At 40.8% G+C, this 13,568-nt stretch overlaps 1 protein-coding gene across 1 annotated transcript in view; it reads right to left on the bottom strand.

Moving 5' to 3' along the window:
- Positions 1–1,258: 1,258 nt before the first annotated feature.
- mylk5 (myosin, light chain kinase 5) overlaps positions 1,259–13,568 on the bottom strand; it is a 15,490-nt gene continuing 3,180 nt past the window's right edge. Inside the window, exons 2-17 of the mRNA XM_037688621.1 lie at positions 11,861–12,058; positions 11,546–11,698; positions 11,174–11,344; positions 9,602–9,637; positions 8,822–8,949; positions 7,222–7,375; positions 6,832–7,143; positions 6,644–6,725; positions 6,059–6,262; positions 5,401–5,618; positions 4,890–5,013; positions 2,540–2,692; positions 2,335–2,464; positions 2,124–2,211; positions 1,906–2,046; positions 1,259–1,296 (exon numbers count right to left, since the gene is read on the bottom strand). Coding sequence (XP_037544549.1) covers positions 1,259–1,296; positions 1,906–2,046; positions 2,124–2,211; positions 2,335–2,464; positions 2,540–2,692; positions 4,890–5,013; positions 5,401–5,618; positions 6,059–6,262; positions 6,644–6,725; positions 6,832–7,143; positions 7,222–7,375; positions 8,822–8,949; positions 9,602–9,637; positions 11,174–11,344; positions 11,546–11,698; positions 11,861–12,058 — 2,330 coding nt within the window. The remainder of the gene's footprint in view (positions 1,297–1,905; positions 2,047–2,123; positions 2,212–2,334; positions 2,465–2,539; positions 2,693–4,889; positions 5,014–5,400; positions 5,619–6,058; positions 6,263–6,643; positions 6,726–6,831; positions 7,144–7,221; positions 7,376–8,821; positions 8,950–9,601; positions 9,638–11,173; positions 11,345–11,545; positions 11,699–11,860; positions 12,059–13,568) is intronic.

A 13,568-nucleotide genomic window follows, 5' to 3' on the forward strand; every position in this document is an offset into this window, starting at 1 on the left:
GGTAAATCCCATTGAGCCTCGAGGACTCATTTACAAGAGAGACCTGAACCTTATTATCACTTGCACGGAAAGGCAAAGGTGAAAACATATTGGTTTTGCTTGTGTGGGAGTGTTCATGTGTCTGTTATCAAAATATTTTATGAAATTCCAGATAAATGCTAATGAAACTTTCAGACAGTAAACACTGGATGCAGTTTAACAACTCATTAACTTCTGGGGTAAACCTAATTAAAGATGGCTGCCACTATGGGGTACCGTTTGTAAAGATACACAGTCAAAAACTAACAGCAATATTTTGGATTATTTAGCCTTTAATAAGAAAAAAATAGTTTTTTTTTTTAAAGTCATATTTTCAAGCTATTCATACATTTATTAATGCCACAGTTCCAAACTAAATATTTAATTTACAAGCTAAATATTTAGAATACAATCTATATACTTAACTTGCAAGTTAAATATTTAGTTAGTAAACTAAATAAACTAAACACCTAAATAAAAAGTTAGTAAACTAAATATTTAGGTATAAATTAAATATTTTATTTCCAAACTAAATATTTATTGTCTGAGTTAAATATTTAATTTCCAAATTAAACATGTAATTTCTAAGCTAAACATTTAATTCCTAAATTAAATATTTAATTTACTATCTAAATGTTTAGCTCGGACCTAAATATATATTTTACAAACTAAACATTTAATTTCTAAAATATATATTTAATATCCTAACTAATAATTTACCTCTGACCTAAATATTTGATTTGCTAGCTAAATATTTAACTTGATAACTAAATATTTATTTAGCAAATTCAATTTTTAGTTCTGAAATTAAATGTTTAGTTTTGAAAATAAATATTTAGCTGGGAAATTTAAATATTTAATTCATACCTAAATATTCAGTTTACAAACTAAATATTTAACTTTCAAGTTAAATATTTAGTTTGTAAAATAAATATTAGCTTGTAAATTAAATATTTAGTTTGGAACCATGACATTTATAAATGTATGAATAACATGGTGAAAATATGACTTTGAAAAAAAAACTTATTTTTCTCATGAAAAGCTAATTAAACCAAAATATTGCTGTTTATTTTTGACTGTGCAACTTTACAAATGGCACCAGCACACTGACCTTAATAAAGACAGTGATAACTAAAACGTCATCAGTTTCACAGATATTGATGTAAAACCTGATGGATGTGAGAGACACAACACACATTTAAAGCAGTAACAGATCGAACTGTTCAACTTTTACAGTCAATCACTTCAAGATGGCCGCCCGGTCACGGTCAGACTGACCTTAAAGAGCAGGTGTGCTCAAATTTAGCGTAGTTGTAGCTGAATCGTTCACAGCTCGTACTAAATGCTATATTGCATACGATCTTTGTGTAAAACCTTTGCATTTACAGTTAAAGTCAACTTTGTTAGTGACGATACAAAACACACGTCTGTTCCCACATACAGCCCATGTAGTAGAAACAAATTAAAGTATTCATGCTTAAAATAAAACCTTCTGAAATGATCTAAATTCATCCGAACAAACAAACTGTTGCACGTTTTCTTAAATTCTTTAATATTACGCATTAACTCGTACATGAGCTGCGAGTCTGTTGTCATGTTTGAATCATCCACGTATCGGGAAAAATAAAACTGACGCTTCTTTGTGTCACCAGAGTTTGAAGAGAGTCGTGTGATTTCAGGGTTTTGCGTTGTTTGAACATCTGATTCCGCAGGTCAACCTATGTGTGACCAAATATTTCACGTGTTGACCAAGCTGATTAATAATTTACAGGTAATGAGTCAAACAACCCCTCGGACCAGGTGGACTGCTCAGGTACATACAGGTACTGACACACAAGCACCTCTTCCTAAAACTCCACATCTTTTGTGTAAGAAGGTGATGGGTACCTGTGAGGTGGCATGAGAGTCGGACACAGGACCCCCGAGCTACAGTTTGTTCCTCCAAGCTCTTGGTAAACTGAGGAGGTCCTTGCATCTTCTGCTCCAGAGACTGCAGGGCGTGCTCTGCCTCTGGGCTCAGACGCACGTCTAGGAAACAAAAACGAATAAAAAGGTCAAGACAGGAAGTCACAAGGCTTCTTTTAAAAGAGCAGAAATGGTCTCACCCTTCCCAGGGCTTGTGAGAGTTGCCGAACTGTCACTTTTAGACAACAACGCCATTCTCTTCAGGGCCTGCATGGCCTTGCCTGCTTTCTGTAAGACATGGATTTTTAATGAAATGAATCCATCGTTTCCTATGAAGAAGATTCTGATATGTTTGGGGATGAAGATATGATATGTTTGGGGATGAAGATATGATATGTTTGGGGGTGCCACCTTCCACTTTTGTGTGATTAAAAATTTCTTCATCTTCTCCTTGGACAGACTCTTGGTAGTAGTGACGTCTCCAGAGGCAAACTTTTCCATCCACGGGTGGGCAAGGCCCTCCTCGCAGGACATCCTCTTCCTTATAACAAAAACGGCACGTGTGACTGAAAACGATGTCTGTGGGGACGCTGTGGTTGTGTGACTTTAAGATCACCTTGGGTCCTTGTTTAGCAGTGAGCCGATGAAGTCTTTGGCCTCCTCTGTTATATCTTGGAAGCTCTCGTCATCGAACTCCCACTGAGCTGCTGTGACCAAAGCCAGAGTCTCGGACTCACAGGAACCCTGGAACGGAGACTCGCCGCTTAACCTATCACAGAGGAGCAACGATCTCATGAACCGGTTTCAAAACGCAACGATACAGTCAATGACAAATCTAAATTCTTGGTCAGAATTTTAAATGTTAATAAGCCTGAAGAATACTAATACAATTTTAAAATCCAAATTCTAAAATCCAAATTCCAAATTCTAAAATCCAATTTCTAAATTCCAAATTCTAAAAACCAAAATCCAAATTCTAAAATCCAATTTCTAAATTCCAAATTCTAAAAACCAAAATCCAAATTCCAAATTTTAAATTCTATAGTCTTCTTTTGGCTTTTCCCTCTTCAGGGCTCGCAACAGTGAGTCCTCCATCTCACTCTGTCCTCTGCGTCCTCTGTCCTCACTCTGTCCTCTGCGTCCTCTGTCCTCACTCCAACTCCCTCCATGTCCTCTCTAACTGCATCCATATGTCTCCTCTTTGTCTTTTTCCTGCAGCTGCATTTCTAACATCCTTCTACCAATATACCCACTGTCCCTCCTCTGGACATGTCCAAACCACTGTCCCTCCTCTGGACATGTCCAAACCACTGTCCCTCCTCTGGACATGTCCAAACCACTGTCTCTCCTCTGGACATGTCCAAACCACTGTCTCTCCCCTGGACATTTCCAAACCGCTGTCCCTCCTCTGGACATGTCCAAACCGCTGTCCCTCCTCTGGACATTTCCAAACCGCTGTCCCTCCTCTGGACATGTCCAAACCGCTGTCTCTCCTCTGGACATGTCCAAACCGCTGTCCCTCCTCTGGACATTTTCAAACCGCTGTCCCTCCTCTGGACATGTCCAAACCGCTGTCCCTCCTCTGGACATTTCCAAACCGCTGTCCCTCCTCTGGACATGTCCAAACCACTGTCCCTCCTCTGGACATGTTCAAACCATCTCAGTGTGTCCTCTCTAACTTTATCTCCCAGTTGTTCCACCTGTGCTGTACCTCTGATGATCTCAGTCCTGATCTTCTCCATCCTTGTCTCTCCTAAGGAGAACCTCAACATCTTCATTTCTGCCACTTCCAGTTCTGTCTCCTGTCTTTTTGTCCCTGTCTCTGTCTCCAGACCATACAACAGAGCTGCTCTCACCACTGTCTTGTAAACATTCTAAATTCTGTGTTCTAAATTCCAAATTCGAATTGTTTTATTTAAATTATCAACTGAAATCCTAATAGTTTTAATAGTTTTAATAGTTTTAACTAATTGAAATGGGATACTACATTTTAATAATTTGAATTTTAAAATTTAAGCTCCTTAGTCTTGTACTAAAATCCAATTTCTAATCACTTTAAATCTGCCCAATAAAACTATTTTATTCTGTGTGTACTCATTTAAATGTAAAATCTTGATCAGACTTATGTTTTGCATCAGTTGAAATGATTGTTGTGTTCACAAATCAAAAGTTGATCAGTTAAACATTATGAGCCATCCTTGTTTCTACCAGTAGGAGGCCGTAGAGGACAACTGCTGCTTGACCTTTGGAGAACAAGGATGTACAGATCCAGTATGTATCATGATCATTCTGTTTGCTTAAAAAATGAAAACAAAAATCATCCGTTTGTACGGGCAAAGACAGGAGACATTAAAAGACAGTGGGAATGCATGACAGCAAATAACTCTTTTTAGGTCGACACACTAAACATTGTCTTTAACCAGCTGCAGGATAGATTACTGCCACACATGAGAAATGGGGGCGAACCTCAGGTTTACAATGTGTAAAAAAAATGCATTCATCTTTTATCACCGGTTATGATCTCTGTAAGTGATTAGTCAAGAGGAACACTTTGAACTGAAATCCAGTATTCCTGTTTTATTTCCTTGTTCCATACCAGCCCGTGTGAGGACATGTTGAAGTCTTCACCGTCAGGACAGCCACCCACTAATCGCTACCGTCACTGTTAGGTGGAAATAAACTCTCTTCCCATCTTTAAGCTCTTAGCAGCAAACAAATGCAACTTAAAGGAGTCTGATACAAAAGTGGTGAGAATAAAACTCCAGTAAGCATCTTGACAATACTGTATTTAAAATAGTTACTTTCAGATTTCATGTTCCGTGTTTAACAGATTGTTTTTGGACTCGAGGACTTGTGTTGTATCTGAGGGAGGCCGACATCAATCGGTCATTTGCAGTTTTGGTAAGAAAATGAACAACTGTGTCAAACTTCTCTTGAATTTAAATGGAAACAAGACGACGACTCACAAGATGTAGCAGATGACGCCGATGCTCCACAAGTCCGTGGCCAAACTGACGGGTTCATAGTTGATAACTTCAGGAGCCACAAACTCAGGAGTCCCATGCAACACCTTCAGAGGGGCGCTGCGGTCTATTCAACGGAAATGTCAAACTTTAAATGGTTAAAGAACTGTACTTATACAGCGCCTTTCTATCTACGGTAGTCATGATACTCAAAGCTCTTTACAACAACCTGTGCCTCATTTACCCATTCATGCAACACTCTACTAGATCTCTACAAAGATAATGTGAGTCTGTAGAGACTAACCAGTGCTTTAAATCACATTCATGCACTGATGGGACACACGTCAGAGGCAATGAGGGGTTCAGTGTCTTGCCCAGGGACACTTCAACACGTGACTGCTGGTGGAATCAAACCCCCACGACGGCTCTAACCACTCAGCCACAGCCGCCCTTAAACACTTTAAACACATCCATAACACCATCTAGACAGATATATGTTTAAAAGGTTACATACCAAGCCTGCTGGCTAATCCAAAGTCAATGATCTTTATGGACGTGCCAGTGGTGTCAACGCATACAATGTTTTCAGGTTTGAGGTCCAGGTGGACGATGTTCTGCTGGTGCATGTATGCAATCCCCTCCAGGATCTGCTGCATGTAGCGCACACTGTTGGACTCTGTGTGCTCAAAGGTGTCGTCCACAATTCGTTCGAACAGTTCTCCTCCAGCAATACTGCAGAAAAAATACGTTTCTGACTTCTGGCATATAAGACATTGGCAGTGGCATAAAGAGGCCTTTATCTTTCCACCCCCTGCTGCCATCCTGTTTGTAGACTTTTTACAATATTTTTGGACCATGTTAGACAACTCCGAAGAACGATCTTTATCCTAGCTCATTTAATTAGAGTTCATCTGTAGCCTTCAAATTCGGTTTCACCCGTCGAGCAGACCTGAAAATGTCAACAGCAGCGATGATTTTTCTGAAGCCCCCCTCCCCTCGTCCTAATCAAAGTGACATCATGACATGCAGTGGTGCTCTACCTCTGGAGCAGCAGATGACAGATACAGAGTTTATTTCATTACCAGGTAACTAATACCGGATGCCACTCTTTTGCCACCCTAAAAGCATCTCCTGGTCCAAAGTTGCCTTTGAGAATTTGACATAATACTTACAACTCCATCACCATGACCATCTCAGGTTTCTGGTCATACGCCCCCAAACACTGAACCAGTTTAGGGTGGTGGAGATAGTTCATCAGTTCTATCTCTTTACGAGCAGCGTCTCTCTCTTTGGCACGACGTCCTTTGTAGAACTTCCCAGCGCACACACATCCCGTCTCTTTGTGGGTGAGCTTGTACACCGAGCCAAATTTCCCCCTAATGAGCACAGAAGTCATTTTTTATTGCAGAACATTAAGGACCTAATGAGAAGTCAGGCACGTAATAAAGTTGTGTTTAAAACAAGTGTTTCAGATGTGCCTCGGTCTTCCAGTAAAAGTGAAATATTACTGTGCGTTTCTCAGAGCTGCCACGGCTGACGCTGTAAAACACGTGTCTGATTATCTCAACGTGCCTCTACACGACATCAGTTTGATCGTTGCTCTCTTGTACTTGGCAGAATTTTCCTTTTTCTCTAGATAGGTTCTCCTCTTTTTGTCTGTGTCGCACTTTCCTGTCCCTCCAGCACTCGAGGAAGTGAATTCTGGCTCAGCTTCCAAAACCAAAAGTTTTGCAAACGGGGGAGGAACAGACACTTACGTTCCAAGTTTCTCGTGCAAATCGTAGTGATCTATGACTTTGTGGGATGAATCGATTGTGACACAGGTGTACGCCGCAGGGGCTTCTTCATGGGTTTTCTTAGGATCTACACAGATGCAACAAACACTTTAATACCAAGTTTCCATACAGGGTTTAAAATTCACCTGTGCTGCCGTATGTCGCCTCACCTTTCTGCTCCATTCTAACCACTGGTGAGACTGGGCCTGGCTCACTCACTCCTGCAGCGTTGTATGCCCTTACTCTAAAACAAAACTCCTGTTGAGGTTCCAGTCCAGATGTCACTTTGTATGAGGTGCTTTTACACTGGTTAGTGAGTTCTTTCCACTCTCCAGGCTCACCAAGTCCTGGGTTCCTCACTTCCACCACGTAGCCCAGCACGACGCTCCCGCCGTCGTAGCAGGGGCCCGACCAGGAGAGCACAAGACTGGATCCAGATACCAGGGAGATCACAGGAGGGGAAGCAGGAGGCTCCGGTCTGTCTGGTGGGAGGATGATTTTGGCAAGTGTTTAACAAAGTGCTTCATTTAAGCTTCAGAATACCTTGTGAATTGACTTACCTATGACGGAAAGGGTAAGTGAATGTTGCGTTGAGCTTCTTCGGTCCTTCACTACAACAGTGTATCGACCCGTGTGCTGTGCTTTAGCCTCCGTTATTACCAGTGAGCTGCTCTGATCGGTGCTTTCTGTCCACACCTCCAGACTATCTGCTATCTGCAGAAAAACATACAGAAAGATCTAGAAACACGTTTTGTTATTTGGCTGTGGAATTCAGAGCATTCTGCTAAAGTGTCTCTGGGGCCACATGCAGCTCTTTGGTTCGGTCCGCCTGCGGCAACTCTTAGAAACTTTAACCAAAACTAACGCGGAAATACAAAATATTTATAATTACAATAAGAAAATGAAAGAAAGTCATTCTGGTCAAATGAATAATTAGGAAAAACAGCTTGCTTTAGATAAAAACCAGTGCTTAATATGAGCCGGATCCTGCTGGAACAGGATCCGGGAACGCTCTAATTTTGACAGGGTGCATTCCGGTAACTGTTTGCTTGGATCCGCTAACTCTCAGGCTCACTAATGATAAAGTTATGAAGAAACATGACTACCTTGAACGAATGAAAGTTACGGTATACTGGATATGTAATGTGAAAATAATTACATAAACACTAATTTTAAACACAACAGCCACTTACGAGCTTCTTAATATCACATAGCTGCCCCTTCAAGTAGCTTTTCCGCTTCTACCCTTAAAAACTCTCCGCCCCTGGGGGTGAGGGCGGAGCTAACCAGGCAGTCGTACGCAGGCAGGAGCGCACAGGCAGCCGCCATGAACAGACAGGGAGGCGCCTGGGGGGTTCACATGTGGAGTCAGACAACAACGAGCAGGGACAGTGAATTCAGTGGAGGAGTCGGGCTCAGAACTGTAAAGGGAGGGGTGCTTGACAGAAGCAGCGTGTTTACAAATGTAGGGAAACGTAGATGTTTAACAGCACGATACAATACAACAAAATGCAGGAAATTGCATTTACTTTATTCAAAATTTCTGGGGGAGGACCCCCCCCGCTACCACCAGCCCACCCACTATTTGTGTTCCAGCATCAGCTGGTTTACAAATTAAGCCCTGGTAAAAGCTGAATAAAAGTTGCAGGGAAAAAAATTGAATTATCCAACGAACTGGCTTAATTTCTATCATTGCTTTAACCATTTGCTTTATTTCTTATAAGGGATATATATTTTTTACAACTGTAGAAATAACATGTTGGTGCGCAAAGAATCGATGAGTTACGTCTCAGGAGAAGCTCAGCAAAGTTAAGTCAGGTCCTCGGTTTCTTTTTGTTGAAACGTTTCGTCTTTCATCCAAAGGACTTCATCAGTCTGAGGAGTCACAACAACCTCAGTCTTATAAATAGCACCTTCACATAGTGGTTCCAGTTTGACGGTGCTATGATGGTTTCTGAAGTCCACCCCATCTCCTCTTAAAGAGTCGGCGGGGGAGAGGGCGGACTCCAGAAACCATCTTAGCGCCATCAAACTGGTTCTATGGAGTCCCATAGAACTGATGGTTCTCTGTGATTCATTTCACCTTCACTTGTTCTTTTAAAGCCTCTTATAACTTCTGTTATTTTTAACGTGCTTTAAAAATAAAATAAAATGCCATACCTGTTCTTTGTTTCTGATCCAGCAGGAGGCTACAGGAGGGCTTCCAGTGAAAAAACACGTCAGACTGGCAGGCTGTCCCACCTTCACGTCCACGTGCTGCGGTGGATTTTGGAACTGTAAAGCCGGAGCTGCAAAGACAAAACAACATGAGTGCTGTGGCTCCAAGGCCTTTGTGGTGTCTGCTGAGAGACCAACCATCACGCTGGAAGGAAGCTGCGACGTGTGTGAGCCTGAGATAAACACAAAATGACGCCCGACTGTGAGATCTTTGGCTTGTTCTGTAAAACTGGGACAGTGTTCCTCATCCTGAAGGCCAAACGTCTCGACGAAAACTCCATATATGAGTTCATACTTCTGTCAGAGTCAGTATTCAAATATTGGTGGCATCAGGAAGGCAAATTTGGCTGAAGCCTTTGAGATAAAAATGATGTTTTATGAGACTTTAGAGGCATTATTTCACCCTGCGGCTCCAATCTTCAGTGAAACTCCCACTTTAACACAGTGTGCACGCTCCACAACAAATGTCCAGGCGCTATTGTGTGAGCTCTTAATGCTTTTGTTGTTGCAGCCTCCACCCTGAGGGAAGGTTTCCCAGTAACATGAAGCGCAATGACCTACAGGCAAGTTGCAGTTTTATTTGAACAAGGGCTTAAATAGAGAGGCAGAGCTTTGTCAAACAATACCAACTCTGAAATATGTTGCATTTACACGAGTGAAACAACAGCAGCTCAGAAATACAAATAAATAGTTTCAAGTGAAAATGTGGTTTGCTTCTCTCACCTGTGCCTGAGTTGCTTCTCTTCTTCGGGATGATTTCTGCGGCGACAGATGAAGGGCAGGTAGGTTAAAGCAGCTGAGGATGAAGGTGTGGCTCTACTCTGACTAGGGCTATCAGTTTACAGACTCGGGAAGTTTTACTGAACGCAGTGCGATGTCCACTTCCCTACAAGGCCTTTACTTGAGGCTGACCGCTTTCAGAGGGTGTGTCAGGGGGCTTGTACGGTTATACACCTCACATGATCGGACGGCCAATCACACAAACAGGAAGTGTCTTTCCTTTTAGAAATTAAACAGGGATACCCTAAAAAACTGCAAGTAAAAAATGTTTTGAGTGCTACATTCAAGCCCGTATCAGAAGCGCTTTATTGCTGATTCAGCGTTCTCACTATTGTTCTCCAGTTTTTATTTCTCCACGTTTTCAGAACATTCCTGCATGCATCGTGCTGTTTCAGACGTGCATATATCAAGATGTTCAGACAACTGGCGAGCTGGGTGGTGTGAATTTATTTTCTTTGTGAACTTTTATAATTTGCACAATGTTTAATTTTTATTTAGAAATGTATGGAACACCACAATGCTCAAAATTAAATAAATAAAGCATTATGAAATCAGAAAAATGGGCTTTTTAATTTAATAATTGTGTTTTTTATGGCTTTTTTATTTCATAATGCTGTTTTTCATGGCTTATTTGTTTAATAGTGTTGTTTTATGATAGTTTATTTATTTCATTATGACGTTTTTCAATGACGTTTTAATGATGGCGGGGGGGGGGGGGGGGTGATACTAGCAACAGCAGATGTGACGGATCAGCCAGTGGGCGTGCAGGTCCAACCCACTGACGTTGATTCACAGCTGAAGTCATTCTGCTGAAAAACGTCAGTATGAAATAAAAGAATAAAAACTTTTTTTTTTTTTCATAAGGTTTTATTTATTTATTTAATTTTGAGCCTTTTGGTGTTCCATAGAAATGTTTCCCCATAGAAATACACTAAAATCTTGTTTGTTTTTCTTCTTTCGGCTGCTCCTTCTTCAGCAAACTAACTCACACGAAGACGTAGCGATTATTTCTTACACCGGATCTCCTTCCTGACACAACCACAGACCGCAGAGCTTCCACAGCCCTCTGTGCGGAGCAGAGAGCTCCATCTAGGGCGCCCAGGGGAGCTGGTGGGGGTTAAGGGCCTTGCTCAAGGGCCCAAAATGGGGCAAATGAGGGTGGTGGCAGGTGTGGGTGCTTCAACTTTCCCACCCACAGTTTGATGTTGTTAGTCTGGGGAGTTGAACTGGCAACCTTCCTTTCACAGGCCCACCTTCTCTGACCTCTGCACCACCACTCCCCCACACCAGATCTCGTATATACAGCACTATCAAGACCACTGTTCTGTTTGAAATCAAACTTTCAACTATTATTGTCTTTTTTAGCTTATAGCTAGTGTTTTCTTCTTTTAGCTTCATCAGCTTCAGCGTCTTCAACAAATTTCAGCTTTCATGCTGCATTTTCTCTACTTACATTAGAAATAGCTTAGCTTAAAAGTAAACACAGATTGAAAGATATGAATGTTATAATTTTACCTCTTGGGGATAAGACTGGACTCTGCGTGTCAGGGCTTGTTGGAGAGGCAGCAAAAGTTGCTCTAAAGCTCCGTTGCTGATCTTTGGGAGTTTGAGGTGAGCCTCCATTTTCCGAAATGCTCTTAGCTGCAGAAGTGGGAAACTTTGACACCCCACACATGCTTTCAAAGTCTGAAAAAATAAACAGGAACCACATCAGACACAAAACTTTGTCAAGCTCTTTTTTAAAGTTATTAGAGAAAATAAGAATTAAAACTTCACACAGTTTTATTTGATTAAGCAAAAATGTACTTCCTTGTTGATGAACTTGAGTAAAAATGTACAAATATGTTCCAGTGACTAACAGGAAAGATGGTGCTATAGGTGTCTCACCCCTGACGGCCACAGAAGCTCTGCAGGATGACCCCCCTGCACTGTTTTCAGCCAGACACGAGTAGGAACCAGCATCTTCAGGTAAACAGTCCCTCACTACAAATCTCACCTCCCCGCCATTGAAGGAAGGTTTTCCAAAAGGTGCTGCTTTACCTTTTCAGAAACACAAAAAAAGAGTGGTTGTGAGTAGTCAGCATCTTATCTGCAGTTCAGAGGTAATTGCATGATTTTCCCACATTTCATGGAGACAGATGATATATACTGTATTTTTTACATATTTGTCCTTTGTGCATGAACTTTTGCTCATTTTCTCACCATTGTGCAGCCACGTCACTTTGATCGGCTTACTTCCTGTAAGAACGCCTCGTAGCACGAGGTCACTTCCTTCGTCCACACAAGAGTCTTCCAGGGCCTCTATGAAGACAGGCGGATCCAGATTTTTAGGAAGAGAATCTGGATTTAGAAACAGAGTTGTGAGAAATGTGTCAAATGCAGAAAAAAACACAGTTTTCCCTGATAGTGGTCATGTAATTTGACTCAACATTACTGGGGGTGGGGGGTTAAAGCATTTAAAAGCCTTGTTTTGCTTAAATCCAAACATTAATTTTAACAAGTAATAATTTAAAAATTGTTTAACTCTTTGAGAAAATGGAGACATTACAAGTGTGAAAACTGGTTGAAATGTAACAGATTTCTTTAAGTGATTAAGCTGTAGCTCTAAAATATTAGTGATAATCTACCCACATAAAATAAGTGCAAATAGTTTCACCTTTATTTAACCAGGCATAAACATTTGCAGTGCCGGCCTGCAGCACCAACGGGTACTTCAGGGTCAAGTTCGGTAAAATCAATAAAATATAGAAGTCAGTAACAAACAACTAAATCACAAATTGTCAAAGTTAAATGACAACATTAATAAGCATGAAAACATTTGCAAGTATCTTTAAAAACTGCTTGTAAATGATTTTTAAAACTTGTAACTGAGACAAATGAGGTAAAACTCAAAGTTTTTGAAGCAGGTTCCAGTCAAATGTAGCAGCAGAGCCAAAGCGAGACTTCGTCTTTAGAGATGTTAACCACAAATCCTGAGAGGATCGGGTGTTACACTTCGAAACCGGTGCTACTTGCAGTAGGTTAGTTAAATATGGAGGTGACAAACTCAGCAACGTCTTATAAATGAGGGTAAACCAATGAATTTCATGCTGAGTATGAAGATAAGACCATTTAACCAGAGAGTAGAGACAAAGATGTTCTATAAGGAGCATTTGTAACAAAGCCGATAGCAGAGTGATAAACTGTGTCCAGCTTACGAAGGACACCCTTACAAGCATGTCTGTAAATTATGTCTCCATAATCCAACAGAGGTAGAATGTTTTTTTCAACAATGGTGTGTTTTGCAGCCAGTGTAAATGAAGATCAATTTCTATATAGATAATCAAGTCTCATCTTAACCTGAGACTGCAAAACATTAACATGATGTAAAAAGGACAGAGCACCATCAATCCAAATTCCCAAATATTTATAAACTGTTACCTCTTCCATAATATCACCATTTATAGTTGTGAAGTCCACCAAGGTGGGTATGGTTCCTTCTCCATTACCAAACCACATGCATTTAGTTTTCTTGGCATTTAATGACAAATTTAAGTCAAAAAGGCCTGCTGGATTTCAAGAAAACTACATGCAAGGGACTTCACAACCTCATCCAGAGAAGAACCAAAAGCATATAGAATAGTGTCATCTGCATATAAATGGATGGAGGCCTCACTAACAGAATACGAGATATCTTTATAAATATGGAGAAAAAGAGTTGGACCAAGAATGGAGCCTTGAGGTACACCTGACATATCCAGAGTAGAACCAAAAGCATATAGAATAGTGCCATCTGCATATAAATGGATGTATGCCTCACTAACAGAATGTGAGATATCTTTATAAATATGGAGAAAAGAGCTGGACCAAGAATGGAGCCTTGAGGTACACCTGACACATCCAGAGTAGAACCAAAGCATATAGAATAGTG

Source organism: Nematolebias whitei, chromosome 15 (genome assembly GCF_014905685.2).
Source record: "Nematolebias whitei isolate Nwh7 chromosome 15, NemWhi1, whole genome shotgun sequence".
In the NCBI taxonomy this organism is placed as follows: Eukaryota; Metazoa; Chordata; class Actinopteri; order Cyprinodontiformes; family Rivulidae; genus Nematolebias; species Nematolebias whitei.